The sequence below is a fragment of the Mesocricetus auratus genome, unplaced genomic scaffold (genome assembly GCF_017639785.1).
Source record: "Mesocricetus auratus isolate SY011 unplaced genomic scaffold, BCM_Maur_2.0 Super-Scaffold_100022, whole genome shotgun sequence".
In the NCBI taxonomy this organism is placed as follows: domain Eukaryota; kingdom Metazoa; phylum Chordata; class Mammalia; order Rodentia; family Cricetidae; genus Mesocricetus; species Mesocricetus auratus.
The window spans coordinates 17,978,719-17,997,975 of record NW_024429203.1 but is presented as its reverse complement, the minus strand read 5'-3'; the positions used below and the strand labels follow the sequence as shown (position 1 = coordinate 17,997,975).

General features: G+C 38.4%; 1 protein-coding gene across 1 annotated transcript; it reads left to right on the top strand.

Moving 5' to 3' along the window:
- The first annotated feature begins 9,939 nt into the window (after window positions 1-9,939).
- On the top strand, window positions 9,940-18,355 carry LOC101841703 (olfactory receptor 149-like). The gene is given in 3 exon segments (XM_013112823.1): window positions 9,940-10,210; window positions 10,213-10,832; window positions 18,344-18,355. Coding segments are annotated over 3 exon segments (903 nt in total).
- The last annotated feature ends 902 nt before the right edge of the window (window positions 18,356-19,257 follow it).

The following is a 19,257-nucleotide window of genomic DNA, read 5'->3' as shown; positions in this document are numbered from 1 at the left end:
CTCTGAATTGATGGGGAACACGGCGAGGCGTGGGGGGGAGTGGGAGCTGGGAAGAAGAGAGGGGGAGAAGAGGAAGTGAGAGTAGGTCATGGGGGAACAGGAAGTTGAGGGGGTGGGGGTAGAATAGGGGAAGAGGGAATCATAGGTTAGAAGACAGATCAGGCACCAGAGTGACCTCGAGTGATCTAAAGGGATAACACCAATTGGCAAGCTAAGCAATAGTGGAGAGACCACCTCGAATGCCCATTCCTGATATTGAACTTGATGTCTATAACCATCCGGGAGCCTTCATCCAGTGATTAATGGAAGCAGAGGCAAACACACACTTAATAACTGAACTGAACCCAAGGAACCCAGTGACAGAGAGAGGAGTGATGAGCAAATTGGCAAAGAATGGGCTGGCAAAACCAGCAGAGACAGCTGATCTGAACAGGGGAGAGCTCTTGGACCCCAGACCGACAGCGGGGAGGCCAGCATGGGCCTGATCTGGACCCCCCAAATGTGAGTGTCAGCGAGAAGGCCTGGGCAACCTATGGGGCCCTGAGCTGTGGATCAGTGTCCATCCCTGAAATACAAACAGTCATCGTGTGCCCATAGCACAAAGAGGGATGCTCTCTCATCCTGGACTCTTAGGGGAGTGCCTGGGCACTACCCTGAGTGAAATGACAGACTCTAGATATCCCCTATGTGGAAGGAATTGGCAATAGGGTGGGAGGCTGGGGGGGAAGGGGAGCACGGGAGGAGGGAAGGGAGAGGGAACTGGGATTGACATGTAAAACAAGCTATTTAAAATTAAAATAAAAAATGATAAAAGAAAAAATACTATAAATGTTTTTTCTATAAATGTTGGATATGCAACTTGTTTATTTTATTCCCTATGAGCTAGTTTTTATTTCCTTGTTGAAAATATTACGTTTCAATTTTTAACTTCGAATCAATTTGAGATTTAAAGTTCGAAATATGATGTAATTTAAAATATACAGTACCACATATCCTTAAACAACGTGCAAAACATTTTTAATTCTTTTGTTTAAAGTTAAGTAAATAATATTGACACATTTATTATTGCCTAATGACCTCATTTTAACATCACTGACTTACCAACTACTGCTTTATTTTTGTGCCAGAAGCCTCCATTGTTATTCAATTATGTTTTATTGTTTTCTCTCTTTAGTTCCCTGTACTTCTTAACAGTTCTGAATTCTTTTGCTGTCTTTCATGACCTTGACATTATACTTTAATTCTCCATTAATTCAAATTAATACATTAAGAGAAAATCATGGATTACAATTATGATTGTGTAGAAAACCAAAGTCACAGAGAGATGATTCTGTTAGTATTTGGAGAAAGTATATGCTAGAATTTTGTGTTCTGAATTATATATGTATTTGATCCATGTTATGTACTTTTGTATTAGCTGTTAGCTATTGATCTATGATAATTTACTTTTTTTTAGCTTTCTTCTTTCTTTTTTTTTTAAATTTTATTTTCCAGTTTAAATTTAGATAAGAAACGAGGTTGCTTCACAAGTCAGTTCCAGGTCCCTCTCCCATTCCCTCCCCTCCTCCCGTGCCCTCCCCCAACCCCCCCCCGTTATCCCCTCATTTCCCCAGGGAGGGTGAGGCCCTCCATGGGGTTGTGCATAGTCTGTCATTTCATATAGGGCAGGGCCTAGACCCTTCCCCAAGAGTTCAGGGTGAGAGTGCACCTCACATTGTTCTATGGGAGTCCAAAGTCCGTGTGTATACTTGGGATGGGTACTGATCTGCTGCCCAAGGCTCAATAGATTCCCTAGGCCTCCTCACTGACACCCAGATTCAGGGGGTCTTGATCAGTCCCATGCTGGATTCCCAGGCTGATGCCTGGGATTCAGGAGTTAACCTTTGTCTGGTCAGCTGTTTCTGGGGGTTAAACCAGCCCAGTCTTAATCCCTTTGATCATCTGTCCTCCCTCTCTGTTACTGGCTTTCTTGAGTTCAGCTCAGTACTTAACCAAGGGAGTCTGCCTCTTCTTCGATCAGCCACTAAATAAAGTTTCTGTTTCCCAGACTCTCTGGCCATAGGATTGTAGGCTGGCACTCCCCAGATCTATGTCTAAAATCCATATATGAGAGAGTATATGCCATGTTTCTCTTTTTGTGACTGGGTTACCTCACTCAGGATGGTTTCTTCTAGTGTCATCCATTTGCCTGCGAATCTCATGATTCCATTATTTTTTTCTGCTGAATAGTACTCCATTGTGTAGATGTACCACATTTTCTCTATCCACTCTTCGGGTGAGGGACATCTAGGTTGCTTCCAAGTTCTGGCTATTACAAATAAAGCTGCTATGAACATAGTGGAACAGACATCTTTGTTGTATGAATGGGCATCTTTTGGATATATGCCTAAGAGTGGAGTTGCTGGGTCTTGTGGTAGGTTTATTCCCATTTTTCTGAGGAATCTCCATACTGATTTCCAAAGTGGCTAAACCAGTTGGCACTCCCACCAGCAATGGAGGAGTGTCCCCCTTTCACCACATCCTCTCCAGCATAAATTGTCATTGGTGTTTTTGATTTTAGCCATTCTGACAGGGGTGAGATGGTATCTGAGAGTTGTTTTGATTTGCATTTCCCGGATGGCTAAGGATGTTGAGCACTTTCTTAAGTGCCTCTCAGCCATTTTAGACTCCTCTATTGAAAACTCTCTATTTAGTTCTGCAGCCCACTTTTTAATAGGGTCCTTTGGTGTTTTGGAGACTTGCTTCTTGAGTTTTTTGTAAATTTTGGAGATCAACCCTCTGTCAGATGTGGGATTAGTGAATATTTTTTCCCATTCTGTGGGCTGCCTATTTGTCTTGCTGACTGTGTCCTTTGCCTTACAGAAGCTTCTCAGTTTCAGTAGGTCCCATTTATTAATTGTTGATCTCACTGTCTGTGCTACTGGTGTTATGTTCAGGAAGCTGTCTCCTGTACCAATTCGTTCAAGAGTACCACCCACTTTCTCTTCTAAGAGGTTCAGTGTGGCTGGATTTATGTTGAGGTCTTTGATCCATTTGGACTTAAGTTTTGTGCATGGCGATAAACATGGATCGATCCGCATTCTTCTGCATGCCAGTCTCCAATTATGCCAGCACCATTTGTTGAAGATGCTTTCTTTATTCCATTGTATATTTTTAGCTTCTTTGTCAAAGATCAGATGTTCGTACGTGTGTGGGTTAATACCCGGATTTTCAATTCGATTCCATTGGTCTACCTGTCTATTTTTGTGCCAATACCAAGCTGTTTTCAGGACTATAGCTCTATAATAGAGCTTGAAGTCAGGGATGGTGATGCCTCCGGACGTTGCCTTGTTGAACAGGGTTGTTTTGGCTATCCTGGGTCTTTTGTTTTTCCATACAAAATTGATTATTGTTCTTTCAAGGTCTGTGAAGAATTGTGCTGGGATTTTAATGGGGATTGCATTGAATCTGTATATTGCTTTTGGCAGGATTGGCATGTTTACTACACTGATCCTACCTATCCAAGAGCATGGGAGATCTTTCCATTTTCTGAGGGCTTCTTTAATTTCTTTCTTTAAAGATTCAAAGTTCTTACGATACAGCTCTTTCACTTGTATGGTTAGCGTTACCCCAAGGTATTTTATGTTGTTTGTGGCAATTGTAAAGGGTGATGTTTCTCTGATTTCTCTTTCAACCCTTTTATCATCTGTATATAGTAGGGCTACTGATTTTCTTGAGTTGATCTTGTAGCCTGCCACTTTGCTGAAGGTGTTAATCAGCTGTAAGAGTTCCCTGATAGAGTTCTGTAGGAGGAAGTCTGATGCCGCCATTAAACATGTGACTTATTAGAGGCACATACAGATGAGGTAATAAAAGGGCGGTTTACCACACTGCTAACCACACCCACTTTAGGCAGGACTAAAGACGTATACGGCTGGACGTAAAGACGTATACGTACCTAGGCGGAACTACGTCACTAGCCAGGCCCACTTTTGGGCATGGCTAGGGGCGTTACGGGGGGAAGGCATAAAAGACAGCACACAGGAAGTCTCTGTCTTTTTTCTGGAGTTCGGCTTCCGGTTCGGCCACAGCAAACTGCTCCTCTGGGTTTGGTATCTTGTGAGTAATTTTCTACATTAAATACTTAGCTTTACTGTCAGTAATTTTGTGTCGCGTATCGTTACAGCGTCCGGTAAAACGTACAGAGTTCTATGGGTCATTGATGTAAACTATCATATCGACTGCAAACAGTGAAAGTTTGACCTCTTCCTTCCCAATTTGTATCCCCTTGATCCCCCTTTGTTGTCATATGGCAATAGCTAGAACTTCAAGTACCATGTTGAAAAGGTATGGAGAGAGTGGACAGCCTTGTTTTGTTCCTGATTTTAGAGGAATTGCGTTGAGTTTCTGTCCATTTATTTTGATGTTGGCTGTTGGTTTACTGTATATAGCTTTTATTATGTTTAAGTATGTCCCTGTTATCCCAGATCTCTCAAAGATCTTTATCATGAAGGGGTGTTGGATTTTGTCAAAGTCTTTTTCAGCATCTAGTGAGATGATCATGTGATTTTTGTTTTTCAGCTTGTTTATATGGTGGATTACATTGGTGGATTTTCGTATGTTGAACCATCCCTGCATCCCTGGGATGAAACCTACTTGATCGTGGTGAATGATTGTTTTGATGTGTTCTTGGATCCGATTTGCCAGTATTTTATTGAGTATTTTTGCATCAATGTTCATGAGGGATATTGGTCTGAAGTTCTCTTTCTTAGTTGTATCATTGTGTGGCTTGGGGATCAAGGTTATTGAAGCCTCATAGAAAGAGTTTGGCAAAGACCCTTCTGCTTCTATTGTGTGGAACACTTTGAGAAGAATTGGTATAAGCTGTTCTTTGAATTTCTGGTAGAATTCTGCACTGAGGCCATATGGACCTGGGCTTTTTTTGGTTGGGAGACTTTTGATGACAGCTTCTATTTCCATAGGGGTTATAGGTCTATTTAAATTGCTTATCTGTTCTTGATTTAGTTTTGGCAATTGATAGCTGTCCAGGAAGTCATCCATTTCCTTTAAATTTTTGAATTTTGTGGACTACAGGTTTTCAAAGTATGACCTATTGATTCTCTGGATTTCCTCAGAGTCTGTTGTTATGTCCCCCTTTTCATTTCTAATTTTGTTAATTTGCGTGTTCACTCTCTGCTGTTTGGTAAGTTTGGACAAAGGTTTGTCTATCTTGTTAATTTACTCAAAGAACCAACTCTTCGTTGCATTGATTCTTTGTATTGTTTTCCTGGTTTCTACTTTATTGATTTCAGCCCTCAATTTGATTATTTCCTGGCGTCTACTCCTCCTGGGGAAGTGTGCTTCTTTGTGTTCTAGAGCTTTCAGCTGTGATGTTAATTCTCTGGTATAACTGTTCTCCTGTTTCTTCATGTGAGCACTTAGTGCTATGAACTTCCCCCGTAGCACTGCTTTCAAAGTGTCCCATAGGTTTGGGTATGTTGTGTCTTCATTCTCATTGAATTCGAGGAAGTCTTTAATTTCTTTTTTTATTTCCTCTTTGACCCAGGGATGGTGCAGTTGAGCATTATTCAATTTCCATGAGTTTGTAGGTTTTCTGCAATTTGTGTTGTTGTTGAATTCTAATTTTAAAGCCTGGTGGTCTGATAAGATGCATGGAGTTATTCCAATTTTTTTGTAGCTGCTGAGGTTTGATATGTTGCCAAGTATGTGGTCGATTTTTGAGAAGGTTCCATGTGGTGGTGAGAAGAAGGTATATTCTTTTTTATGTGGATGAAATGTTCTATAGATATCTGTTAATCCCAGTTGGGTCATTACTTCTATTAGACCTTTTGCTTCTTTGTTGAGGGTCTGTTTGGTATTCCTGTCTAGTGGTGAGAGTGGTGTGTTGAAATCTCCCACTATAACTGTGTGGGGCTTTAGATGAGATTTAAGTTCTAATAATGTTTCTTTAACGAATGTGGATGCCTTTGTATTTGGGGCATATATGTTCAGGATAGACACTTCATCTTGGTGGGTTTCACCTGTGATGAGTATGTAACGACCTCCTTCATCTCTTTTGATTGATTTTATTTTAAAGTCTAGTTTGTTAGAAATTAGGATTGCTACCCCTGCTTGTTTCTTGGGTCCATTTGATTGAAAAAATTTTTCCCAACCTTTAACTCTCAGGTAATGTCTGTCTTTAAGGGTGAGGTGTGTTTCTTGTATGCAGCAGAAGGAAGGGTTCTGTCTTCGAATCCATTCTGCTAGTCTGTGTCTTTTTATGGGTGAGTTAAGGCCATCAATATTGAGGGATATTAATGACCATTGATTGCTCATCCTTCTTCGATTTGCGATGGTTGTTGTTGGTGGAATTATGTGTGGAATTTCACCCCTTTGTTCTTTTGGCTGTTGGTAGAGAGGGATTCTCTAATGCTTATGTTTTTCTGGTTGTAGTTAGCTTCCTTGGGTTGGAGTTTACCTTCCAAAATTTTCTGTAGGGCTGGGTTAGTGGACACATATTGCTTGAATCTAGTTTTGTCATGGAATATCTTGTTTTCTCCATCTATAGTGATTGAGAGCTTTGCCGGGTATAGTAGTCTGGGCTGGCATCCATGGTCTCTTAGTGTAGGTAGAATATCTATCCAGGACCTTCTGGCTTTCAGAGTTTCCATGGAGAAATCACGTGTAATTCTGATAGGTCTGCCTTTATATGTTACTTGACCTTTTTCCTTAGCTGCTCTTAATATTCTTTCTTTATTCTGTATGTTTGGGGTCTTGATTATTATGTGGCGAGGGATTTTTTTGTGGTCCACTCTATTTGGTGTTCTGTAGGCTTCTTGTACCTTCATTGGCATGTCTTTCTTAAGGTTGGGAAAGTTTTCTTCTATGATTTTGTTGAATATGCCTTCTGCCCCTTTGAGGTGGATTTCTTCTCCTTCTTCTATACCTATTATTCTTAGGTTTGGTCTTTTCATGGTGTCCCATATTTCCTGGATGTTTTGTGTTAAGGATTTGTTGGATTTAAGGTTTTCTTTGATTGATAAATCCATTTCTCCTAGCGTATCTTCAACACTTGAGATTCTCTCTTCCATCTCTTCTATTCTGTTGGTAATGCTTGTATCGGTAGTGCCTGACTGTTTGTCCAGCTTTTCTATTTTCTGCCTTTCTTCAGATTGTGTTTTTTTTAATGACTCTATTTCAGTTTTCAACCCTTGCAGTGTTTGCATTGCTTCTTGCAATTTTATGTTTATCTCTTCGTCCATTTGTTGCCTTTTATGAATTTTTTGGTTTGTTCTTTCTTCCATTTCTTGCATTTTTTGGTTTGCTTTTTGTTCCATTTCTCGCATTTTGTGCTTTGTTTCTTCTTCCATTTCCTGCCTTTTTGGTTTGTTTCTTCTTCCATTTTTTTCATTTTTTGCTTTGTTTTTTCTACCATTTCTTGCATTTTTTGCTTTGTTTCTTCTTCCATTTCCTGCCTTTTTTGGTATGTTTCTTCTTCCAATTCTTGCATTTTTTGCTTTGTTTTTTCTTCCATTTCTTGCATTTTTTGCTTCATTTCTTCTTCCATTTCCTGCCTTTTTTGGTTTGTTTTTTCTTCCAATTCTTGCATTTTTTGGTTTGTTTTTCTTCCATTTCTTGCATTTTTTTGGTTTGTTTTTTCTTCCATTTCTTTGAGGGATTTTCCAATATCCTCTTTTAGGGCCTCTATCATTTTCATGAAAGTGCTTTTAAGGTCGTTCTCTTCTGCTTCGTTCGCATTGGAATGTTGGGGTCTTGCTGGTGTGGAGTCTCTAGAATCTGGCGGTGTCATATTTGTTTTTCTGTTGCTGACTGTGTTTTTGTATTGTCTCTTTCCCATCTCTTCTTCTAGTGGGTGCAGAAAGAGCCCCTTACTGGTCTGGGGACCAGAGTTCCCTTTTGGTGGGTGCTAGCTAGTCCAATAATCTGGTGGTTCTTCTATTCCTTGTCCGAATGCTGGTCCCATGGGTGGAGAAGAAGAACAGGAATCTGGGGCGCTTATCCTCTTACCTGGTCCCCTGGACCCTATGCTGGGTCCTGTTGTACTTGATCCAGAACAGCTACTCCCCTGGTCTCCCTGGGTCCTCTGGTTTCCTGGTCTCGTTGGTGGGAGAGAAGACCTGGGGTCTGGGTGCTTGGCTCCCGCCGGGATTGGGAGCTCTGTGCAGGTCCCAGGCGATCTGCAGGCACTGGAACACAGGCCAGGAAGCCGGCCTGTTTACCTGATGCTACCAGAGGAACAGCTGCTTCCCTGGACTCCCAGCCTCCTCTCGTTTCCTGGTCTCGTTGGTGGGAGAGAAAATCTGGAGTCTGGGGTGCTTGGCTCCCGCCGGGATTGGGAGCTCTGTGCAGTTCCCAGGCGATCTGCAGGCACTGGAGCACAGGCCGGAAAGCCGGCCTGTTTACCTGATGCTGCCAGAGGAACAGCTGCTTCCCTGGACTCCCAGCCTCCTCTCCTCGATAATTTACTTTTTGATTATTTGTTTCTATGGATGTTTAATTTTTCCAGAGTTAATGTTGAGAAATCAATTCTCCAATTACGTTTTTTGCACAGTTTGTTGAAATTCAAATAACTATGTATTTGTAGGTATGTTCCTGAATTATGTATTCTGTTCTACTTCTACTTTCGCTAATGGCAAGTAATCCCAATTAATGTGGTACCATAGTAGTATTAAAATCTGGTAATGTGAGTCTTACAAAACTTTGTTTTGTAAAATTCTTTTCATTTTATAATATATTATTTTGAGGATAAATAACAGAATAAGTTTGATGCTAGCATTAAAATTATACTAATTATATATTAGCTTGAAAACACTGATTTCTTGTCAATATTGACTTTTTCAATCCAGGAAAATAGCCATTCCTCCATTTATTAATCAGTACTTTGAATGTTATTTTACCAATATTTTGTTTAAAATATGATGATGCTGCACATATTTCCCTTTTTATTAACCATAGAGTCTTTTCTCATACATTAAAATCTGAATCAGACTCCCCTTCCTCTACTCCTACCAGCTTCTCCCCATCTCCTCTCCAATTATGATCCACTCCCTTTCAGTGTCTCATTAGAAAAGAACAGGCTACTAAGAGATAACAGCAAAACATAGCAACATAAAATAAATTGAAAAACATTTTATTGAAGTTGGACAAGACAAATCAACACAAAAATAAGAGACCCCTAAGAGAAGGCACAAGATTCAGAGACCCACTCATTTACACATTCAGGAATCCAATAAAATTGCTGACTGAAAGCTATAGTATATATTTATAAGATGTTTAATTAGATTTCACAGAATACATTTTGTTGCTGTACTATACACCATGGTTTAATTTGAATATCTCTCTTTTGTTTGCTGATATGAAATGCAAGAATTTTATGTCTTTTGGTTTTGTATCTACACATCCTTATTCTTTTCTAGAAATTGTTGATTTATTTATCAGTGGGAGAAAACAAGAGAATTCCTTTATATTTTAGGAAAATAAGATCTGTGTTATCAAAAAATTGTTCAAGCATTAGAGTGTCATTATCCTGAACAGCCATGACACAATTGATTTGAATGTTCATCTAAAACAAAACCAAAAGCAAACAAAACAAACCGAAACCAAATCCAAGAGTGCTGTGGAAGGCAAAAACCAGATATTTTCCTGTGTATGGGGTTTTCAAGATTTCGTCCTACTGGCTTACTTCAGGGTCCTTAGGAAAATGCTTATATCTAACTCTAGATCTGACCTAAATTTAATTTCTAAGAGTAGTTAATTACAAATTATAATCAAAACTTTATTGTGTTTATGTTTTATGTAGGTCTGCTCCATATAAGAAAAACAATTGCACAAAAAATACATGCATGCTCCAACCAGAGAGCATGTGGGTTTGTCTTCAGGTTTCATGTCCGGGAGAGGTTATTTTGTATTCTGCTTTGAAAATTTGACATTCTCAAATCAATGAGGAATCTCTCAGTGGTGACTCAGTTTGTCCTGATGGGCATTCCATACACACAGAGTGCCCTGTTTATGTCTTTCTACATCTTCACTTTGCTGGGAAACCTGCTCATACTCCACACAATTATGTCCTCCACTCAGCTTCACATTCCCTTGTACTTCTTCTTTTGCCATCTGTCCATGTGTGACATATTTTTCCCTTCAGTGACTTCTCCCAAGATGCTTTTCTACCTCTCAGGAAACAGCCAAACCATCTCCTATGCTGTATATGCCAGCATTTCTTCTACCATTTCCTGGGTTGTATTGAAGGTTTTCTGTACACAGAGATGGGCTATGACTGCTTTGTAGCCATATGCTACCCTCTAAGGTATAGAATAATCATGAACAACAAAGTATGTGCCATTCTTGCTATGGGGACATCATTTTTTGCTCGCATTCAGGCTACATTTTTAACCACTGTCACTTTTCAGTTACTCTACTGTGGTCCCAATGAAGTGGCCTATTCTTCCTGTGATATGCTAGTGTTGTTGAAGCTGCCTTGTGCAGACAAATCAGCCCAGGAAATGGTGAGTTTCATAAATGTGGACCTCATGCCTCTCAGCTGCTTCTTATTCATCCTCATGTCCTACAGCTGTATAGTCTATTCCATCCTGAAGATCCTCTCTGCTGAATGTAGACACAAAGCCTTCTCTACCAGCATTGTCCACATCACTGCCATCCTGCTTTTATTTATCCCAGTGGTGCTCATATACCTCAGGCCAACATCAAGACCTTGTTTAGATGCAGCCATTCAAGTTTTTAACAGCCTGGTTATCCCCATGCTGAATCCTTTGATCTATAGCTTGAGGAATAAGGAAGTAAAAGGTTCTTTAAAGAAAGTGCATAACTGGGTACTGGTATGCAGAAGACTGCAGATAGATCCATGTGTATCGCCTTGTACAAAACTTAAGTCCAAATGGATCAAAGATCTCAACATAAATCCAGCCACACTGAAACTTTTAGAAGGGAAAGTGGGAGATACTCTTCAACGAGTTGGTACAGGAGACCACTTCCTGAACATAACACCAATGGCACAGACACTGAGATCGACAATTAACAAATGGGACCTCATGAAACTAAAAAGCTTCTGTAAGGCAAAGGACACAGTCAACAAGACAGAAAGGCAGGCCACAGAATGGGAAAAGATATTCACTGACCCCACATCTGACAGAGGGCTAATCTCCGAAATTTACAAGCAAGTCTCCAAAACACCAAAGGATCCAATCAAAAGGTGGGGTACAGAACTAAACAGAGAATTCTCAATAGAGGAGGCTAAAATGGCCAAGAGACACTTAAGAAAGTGCTCAACATCCTTAGCCATCAGGGAAATGCAAATCAAAACAACTTTGAGATACCACTTACTCCAGTCAGAATGGCTAAAATCAAAAACACCGAAGACAATTTATGCTGGAGAAGATGTGGAGAGAGGGGAACACTCCTCCACTGCTGGTGGGAGTGCCAACTCGTACAGCCACTTTGGAAAGCAGTATGGAGATTCCTCAGGAAAATGGAAATTAATCTACCACAAGACCCAGCAATTCCACTCTTAGGCATATATCCAAAGGAGGCAAATTCATACAACAAGGGCATCTGCTCCACTATGTTCATAGCAGCATTATTTGTAATAGCCAGAACCTGGAAGCAACCTAGATGCCCCTCAACTGAACAGTGGATAGAGAAAATGTGGTACATTTACACAATGGAGTATTACTCAGCAGAAAAAAACAATGGAATCTTGAAATTTGCAGGTAAATCGATAGCACTGGAAGAAACCATCCTGAGTGAGGTAACCCAGTCACAAAAAGACAAACATGGTATGTACTCACTCATATATGGATTTTAGACATGGATAAGGAGAGTGCCAGTCTGCACTTCCACTGACAGAGAGTCTGGGAAACAGGAAAGAACCTAAAAGATATGCATGGTACCCAAGAGAAGAGAAATGAGGCAAGATCCTCTGAACAGATGGGGAACACGGTGAGGGGTGAGGGGGATGGGGACCTGGGAAATAGAGAGGGGGAGAAGTTGAAGAGAGAGCAGGTCGTGGAGGAACAGGAAGGTTGACTGGGGGTGTAGGATAGGGGGAAGAGGGAATCATAGGTTAGAAGACAGATCAGGCACCATTGTGACCTCTAGTGATCTAAAGAGATGACACCAATTGGCAAGCTGAGCAATAGTGGAGAGACCACCTCGAATGCCCATTCCTGATAATGAACTTGATGTCTGTAACCATCCTGGAGCCTTCATCCAGTGACTGATGGAAGCAGAGGCAAACACCCACAGTTAAACACTGAACAGAACCCAAGGAAGTCAGCGACAGAGAGAGAGAGGAGCGATGAGCAAACTGGCAAAGAATGGGCTGGCAAAACCAGCAGAGACAGCTGATCCGAACAGGGGAGAGCTCTTGGACCCCAGACCGACAGCTAGGAGGCCAGCATGGGACCGATCCAGACCCCCTGAATGTGAGAGTCAGTGAGGAGGCCTGGGCTACCTATGAGGTCCTGAGCAGTGGATCAGTGTTTATCCCTCAAATTCTAACAGACATCTTGTGTCCATAACACAAAGAGGGTTGCTCTCTCTGCCTGGACTCTTAGGGAAGTGCCTGGACCCTACCCTGAGTGAAATGATAGACTCTAGATATCCCCTATGTGGAAGGAATTGGCAATAGGGCTGGAGGATGGGGGGATGGTGGGGGGTTGCAGGAGGAGGGGAGGGAGAGGGAACTGGGATTGACATGTAAAACAAGCTATTTGAAATTAAAATTAAAAAAAGATCATGTCTTTAAAAAAAAAGAAAGTGCTATGGAAAGTGGCCTCCATACTTGAGAAATGCAAGAGAAAGTAACAGAAACTATTACTTTAATATTATACTTATTACATAAGGTATTTCATTTTGTATGACCAAGATCACAGATATAAATAACCATTGCCTTACTTTACCAGTGCTCAGCACTTAAAGACCAAGACAACTCACTAAAATTAAAAAACTAATAAATTCCTCTACCAAGAAGAATGATATTTTTCTGAATTTTCTTCCTCTTTTTACATTAGGATTGGCTTCCTATACATATTTGCCCCACCATCATTGACATATTTAATTAGTTATCTCTTCAAATGTCTGCATGGAATATATTTTCATTTCAAGGTCTAGAATTTGCTGCAAAAGAACCAAGAGTAGATCAAACAAATGTATTTGGGAACTTTTCTGTGATTTGAAACCACAGCAACTGTTCAGTAAAAATGAAAACAACAGGCAAGCGCCTCTGGATAAGGTCTAATTTAGGTGGCCTCCAGATGAGTCAAGATCCTGGTGTGACATAGTATAGCCATCTGCTAGTCTCATTCATAGGGTAATGGAAGTGTGGAGACTGCAATCAGGAAGTTTCTGTGAATGGAAAGCTGACTTTTTGATGGTTTGAATTTTGCTTTGGAATCCTCAGCACAAGCAAAAGTGCATGAAAAGACAGCAGTTGATTTGTGGCTCTGAATACTCTGCCTACTTAAAGGGTGTTGCCTTAGTGTTCCCCATCATAAAGCCCTTCCTTCTTTTGGCTTATTTTTGAGATTATAGTGTAATTACATTATCTCTTTCCTCTCTTTCCTCCCTTTAAACCTGACCGTATGCTTTTCCCCATTTTCTGTCAAATTCATGGCCTCTGTTTTCATTGTTATTGCATGTTTGTATGTGTCTGTATATACATGTATATTTCTAAATATACTCTGTTGAGATCTTTTTGTAGGGTTGAGGCTGAGTAGGTTTTTACCCATTCAGTTTGCAATGGTAGTTAATGTTCTTGTTTGTAATTGAGCTTTTATTAAGTATAATAAAGATGTGGTAGTATTGTTTTCCATTCATGCAATCAATGAATATTTTTGGAGTCCACATTCTTTGGACCAAGTATAAGAGAGTGAATAGTTAGGAAAGCAGATCATAAGAGAAGTGATGAATCAGCTAGTACTGACAGAAATGGATGCTGGGGATGTTAAGGCACTTTTTGTAATGCTGTCTTTACCTGGTTACTCACTAAGGGCTCCAAATGATTTACAAGTAATGGAAACATCAAATTATTTCTTAGAAAGAAACAGTATACTTAGAGTTACTGTTTTTTATTTTTCTTATCACAGATTGTATCAACTTTCACCTTCAATACGAAGGGGATAGCAATTTTCTTTTGTATTCATTTTATATTTGATATAAACAAGAAAAAAAACAAATTCTCACTCAATTTATTAAAGGTATTCCAAAAGCTGATAACTGTATTTTTGTCGTTTTGCTCAATATTTAAACAATTGTGTTATTGTACGTCAGTAATCACAGAGGAAGGACAAGAAAGAGATACAGCTGGCTGTTAGTATCCCAGTGTGGGTGACATAACCTAACTTGGGCCACCTGGAGGAGCAGCAAATGCTTTTATACTGAGTCATTTTGCCATTCCTTTATTCAACATTATTGCAACTCTACCTGGCTATGTCTAAAGCTTTAATACTAAATTTCAGAAGAACAGTTTTCACACTCATGCTACTAAATATTGTTCATGCATGCTTATATCACACTTTTTCAGTTCATCTTGCTGTCTTTAGTTCTCTGACTTGTTTAACATTATTATTGTTTCTCTCCCCACTAAAACATAAGCAAAGTGTTAGGAGCTTTTTCTATGTTGCTTACTGTTTTACTTAAAGAATCTCACATTATTTTAATCAAATTTTAGAGAAAATAGAATATGAAGTTTGAAATCATACTTTTGACTTTTCTCTTAGGCTGTGATGAACTGGTTTCCATTTATTTTGAAATAGATGTGCCTTGAATTTGCTTATCCTTTCCCTTTCTAAAACCTTTCATGCATGCACTAATTTCTTCTACACTATATCTTAAATAGGACAGATTTCTGTGCATGATAATTTCTGGGAAGAAGTGTGACTAAATAGACTGATTAGAACTTCAGTGATATAGAGTGTTTGGGACACTGTGTGTCCACAGTTAAATTATCCCGGGGCATATTTAGTATACGTAGGAGTTATTTATCAACTTCTTAACTACCTTTATAACAATTAGGTCAATTCTTTGCATTGTCTTAGCCTTTGGTTAGTAGAGCCTTAGTGTCTACTAACCAAAAAACTAAAAAGGCTGTCATTTAGCTTTTAAGGCCATATAGCATAGTACTCCTACCTCTACTTTTCTGTGACCGACCTGACTATATACCCATTTGAAGACAGAGTTTTTGTCCTGCCTGAACACGCAGCTGTTCAGTCCCAAATAAACACACAGAGGCTTTTATTAATTATAAGGAGTTTGACCAATGGATTAGCCTTCTTACTGGCTAGCTCTCTCTTAATTATTAACCCATTTTTCAAGGCTGTGACTTATCCCTAATTCTTTGGCATCTCTCCCAGGACTCACTCTCTTTGTGCTTCTCCAAAAATTCTCCTAGTCTGGTAGCTCTGCCAACACTTTGTGCCTGTCTACTGACCAAAATAACTTTATTCATCAACCAATAAGAGAAACATATTTACAACATTCAGAATGACATCCCCCTTCACCAATAAATTCATTTGAAAATCATGTTAATGTTACTGCATTTTTTGTTCTTTTACTCTAAAATATTTATGAAACTGCTAGTTTTTTGTATCATCATGTTTGGGAACTCCTAAACCTGTGTTCCTGGGGTATGATTACTCATATTTTGCTACAGAATAAACCATCTCCTTTATTCATTTAGAACAGAGCTGTTAAGTTCATCGGCCACAGCTAAGATTATATTAAACAATTTCCTTAAAACAGAAGACTAATTAGCCATACAACTGTAGCATTCAGTCTATCTAAAAAGGATAGTTAACAAACTAATTATAATGAGACACATGAACTGCTAACAGCAATGTATAAAATTGAATAATAGCATAGATATTGGTGTTGGCAACTCTTATAAGAGAAAGGGACAGAGGAAGACAAGTTTTAAGATCCATTTGTATAGTATATTAAATCCTCACTTTGCATGATAAAATGTCTATCAGCCATTTTAGATCCTGTATTGAGAATTCTCTATTTAGTTCTGCACCCCACTTCTTAATTGTATTGTTTGGTGTTTTGGTGGCTAGCTTCTTGAGTTCATTGTATATTTTGGAGAACAGCCCTCTGTCTGATGTGGGGTTGGTGAAGATATTTTCCCATTCCGTGAGCTGCAAACACCAAATCTCAGGTCCCAAGGTTGAGAGACCCTGAACTTTTCTAAGTATCAAAGAACATTATTTGGGTTACATTTATGTTACCATAGAAAGTCCCACGCAGTGTATAAAGTGGCAAGTATCTCCTCTTCCAGTGTTCTTGCAGGAACTGGATTAGACATCATCAGTGTGACCATCATAGTAATTCCAAGATCAGCCTGAACTGGTGAGACATTATCTCAGAAAATCCTGGGCCTAGGATACAGCTCAGTGACAGAGCATTGAGGTAACAAGCTTAGACAGTGAGACTAATCCTTAGTACTGGAAGAAATCCAGCTTTATTATGGCAGAAAATGTGTTTCATTTTACATATTTTTCTATTCTTTAGTGATCTCTTTATTTCTTAATCACTGAATAAATGAATTGCATCTAAAAGCAAGAAGCTTATAAATAATCAGTTACATTTTCCTGAAAATGTTTTTAATTAAGAGTTTTGCAGAATTACCTTCTTAGCTACATGTTTTTATATAAGAATGAAGTATCCTTTCTCTCTTATAAGTGGGTAAAATACTAATCTATATTCTGTGGCATTTGTTTTTTTCATTTGTCAACCTAAAACTTGTAAGTACATAATAGGGTCCTATTGTGATTTAATTTGTATTTCTTTTGATTGATGATGTTGAGTGTATTTCTATTATTTACCTGACAATTATTTAATAGTTTTTATGAAAAAATGAGCACAAACCAGTTGCTTGTTTTTCTTCATGTTGAACAATTTCCTGATATTTTGGCTACATTAATACATAATTATTGATTTTATTTCTCATTGGATATATACAATTAGTAAACATCTTCCTCAAGATGAATTATTTTTAATCCTATGAACACTTTTAATCAATGTTAAACTTAAATATCCAGTATCCAGAATATTTTGATGGCAACATGTATCTTGCTATATAACTCATACCCTTTGTCAGTGGTTTAACACAGTTACAGGTTTTACTGCCTCGTGATGTAATTTCACTTTTTCTTTTTTGTCATCTCATGAACTACTATACTGTCATGAATTTTACAGGAATCTCCCATTCATTTTATGCTTTCTCACTTCAGCCCCCTACTGACCTTAATTGATTTGTATTCTTTTGTTTTCTTTCATGACTTCAATGTAGATAATTTTAATTATCCTGGAGTTTGTTTGGTTTAAAAAAAGAATCATGGATTGCAGTTGTGTTACATGTAAAACTAAGATCTACTCAGGAGATCTATTTTATTTCCCCTTCCCAGGAGGATCCGTGTATATCCCTCCTTAGGGTTCTCCTTGTTACCGAGCTTCTGTGGGGTTGTGGACTATAGGCCGGTTATACTTTGCTTTATGTCTAATATCTTGTTTACTCCCCATAGGAGTCTTACCCTCTCTGAGGAGTGGAAGGGGGATGGGGTGGGGAGAAGGTGGGGAAGCAGGAGGAGGGAAAAGATGGGAACTGGGATTGGTATATAAAATAAAATGATTGTTTTTAAATAAAAAGATAAGACATTAGAAGATTATATATAATAATATTACCAGAATGTTAATTTGTTAATAACTAGATGAATATTGCATTCAAAATTTATATCTAAATCATGTATTAGGTAAGTATATTTTATGTACATTGTTAGACATTGCTCTAGGAAAATAGACTTTCACTTTTATTTGCTATATATCTCTCAGTTATTCCAGAATTAGTATTGAAATGACTATTCTTGGGCTACCTTCTTTGTACAATTTGCCAAAAATAAATTAACTATAAATACCAGAGACTATTTTCTGAATTCTCTATTTGGTACTGCTGAGATATGTCCCTATCTTAACTGATATACATGAACTCAATAATTCAATGTTAGAGTAAGTATTGCAAGTAATTTGAGCTTTACCACTTCATTTTGTATATGAAAGGGGAAATGATTAGAATACGGACAGAAGAAAAATTATCTATTATGATCCTTTTGTTTTAGTCTAAACTATCAAATTAATTAGTTTAGGTTAGAAATGTAGGTTAAGTTTTCCAAACTATGAAAGCACTATTTTCTTCCAAATAGAAGTCTTTTATGACCTTTTTCTGAAAATATTATTTAAAATACAATAAGAATGTCCACACTTTGTTAGTTTTCTGCTTGATTTTTTTTTAAATTGAAGTTCCCAATTATGCTCTTCATGTTTTTTCTCCATGTAGATATGCTCCTAAATTGTAAGGGTTTTTGTTGAAAATGAAACCAATATATGCATGTGAAAAATCCTTGGTTTGACATCAGTGTTTATGTCTTGGAGATCTGCGTTCTACTTTTAAGTCAGAAAACCTCAAAGCTATGAGGAATCTCTCCATAATGATTCAGTTTGATCTTTTTATCACCCTGCACAGCATGCAGAGGGTCTGGAGACTACACTCTTTTCCTGTTTTTGTCTTTCTACATCTTCATCCTGGTGGGAAACCTGCTCAGATTCCTTGCAATTGTCTTTTCTACGAGGCTTCACACTCCCATGTACTTCTTTCTGTGCCAGTTGTACATGTATGACATACTTTCCCCTCCAATGATTTCTACCATGATTCTCTTCAACCTCTCATGAAACAGCTGAGCCATCTCCTAAGCAGACAATAGTTTCCCTTAAAAATATTTTCAGAATTGTGTGAATTTTTTCCTTAAACATTTAGATGAAGGCTTTATGATACATCAAGCCTTTAGTCTAGATCTCCTATATATTCTAGATCTCATATATGCTGCATTTCTCCAGCATTGAAATTCCCCGAAAGTTTTGTTTGAATAATAATTCTTATAGAAAATTTTATGATCTGAGTAATACAACATCTTTTGTAACTTAACAGAAGCATCATTTTTATTGATAGTATATTTATGCAAGATGCAGGAGAATAAATCTTTATTGACATTAGTGATAACATATTATATCCATAGTTATTAGTTCAGCAGAGATGTGTCAGGTCCTGTGAATGAACCCTCTCTGGATTTACTACTACTCAATATTATCTATAAGAACAGACTTGATAAAATGAAATAAATGAAGAGTAAGCACATGAAAATATATTTTATATCTTTTATAACCAGCAACAGCAAGTTCAAAAACATAAAATAT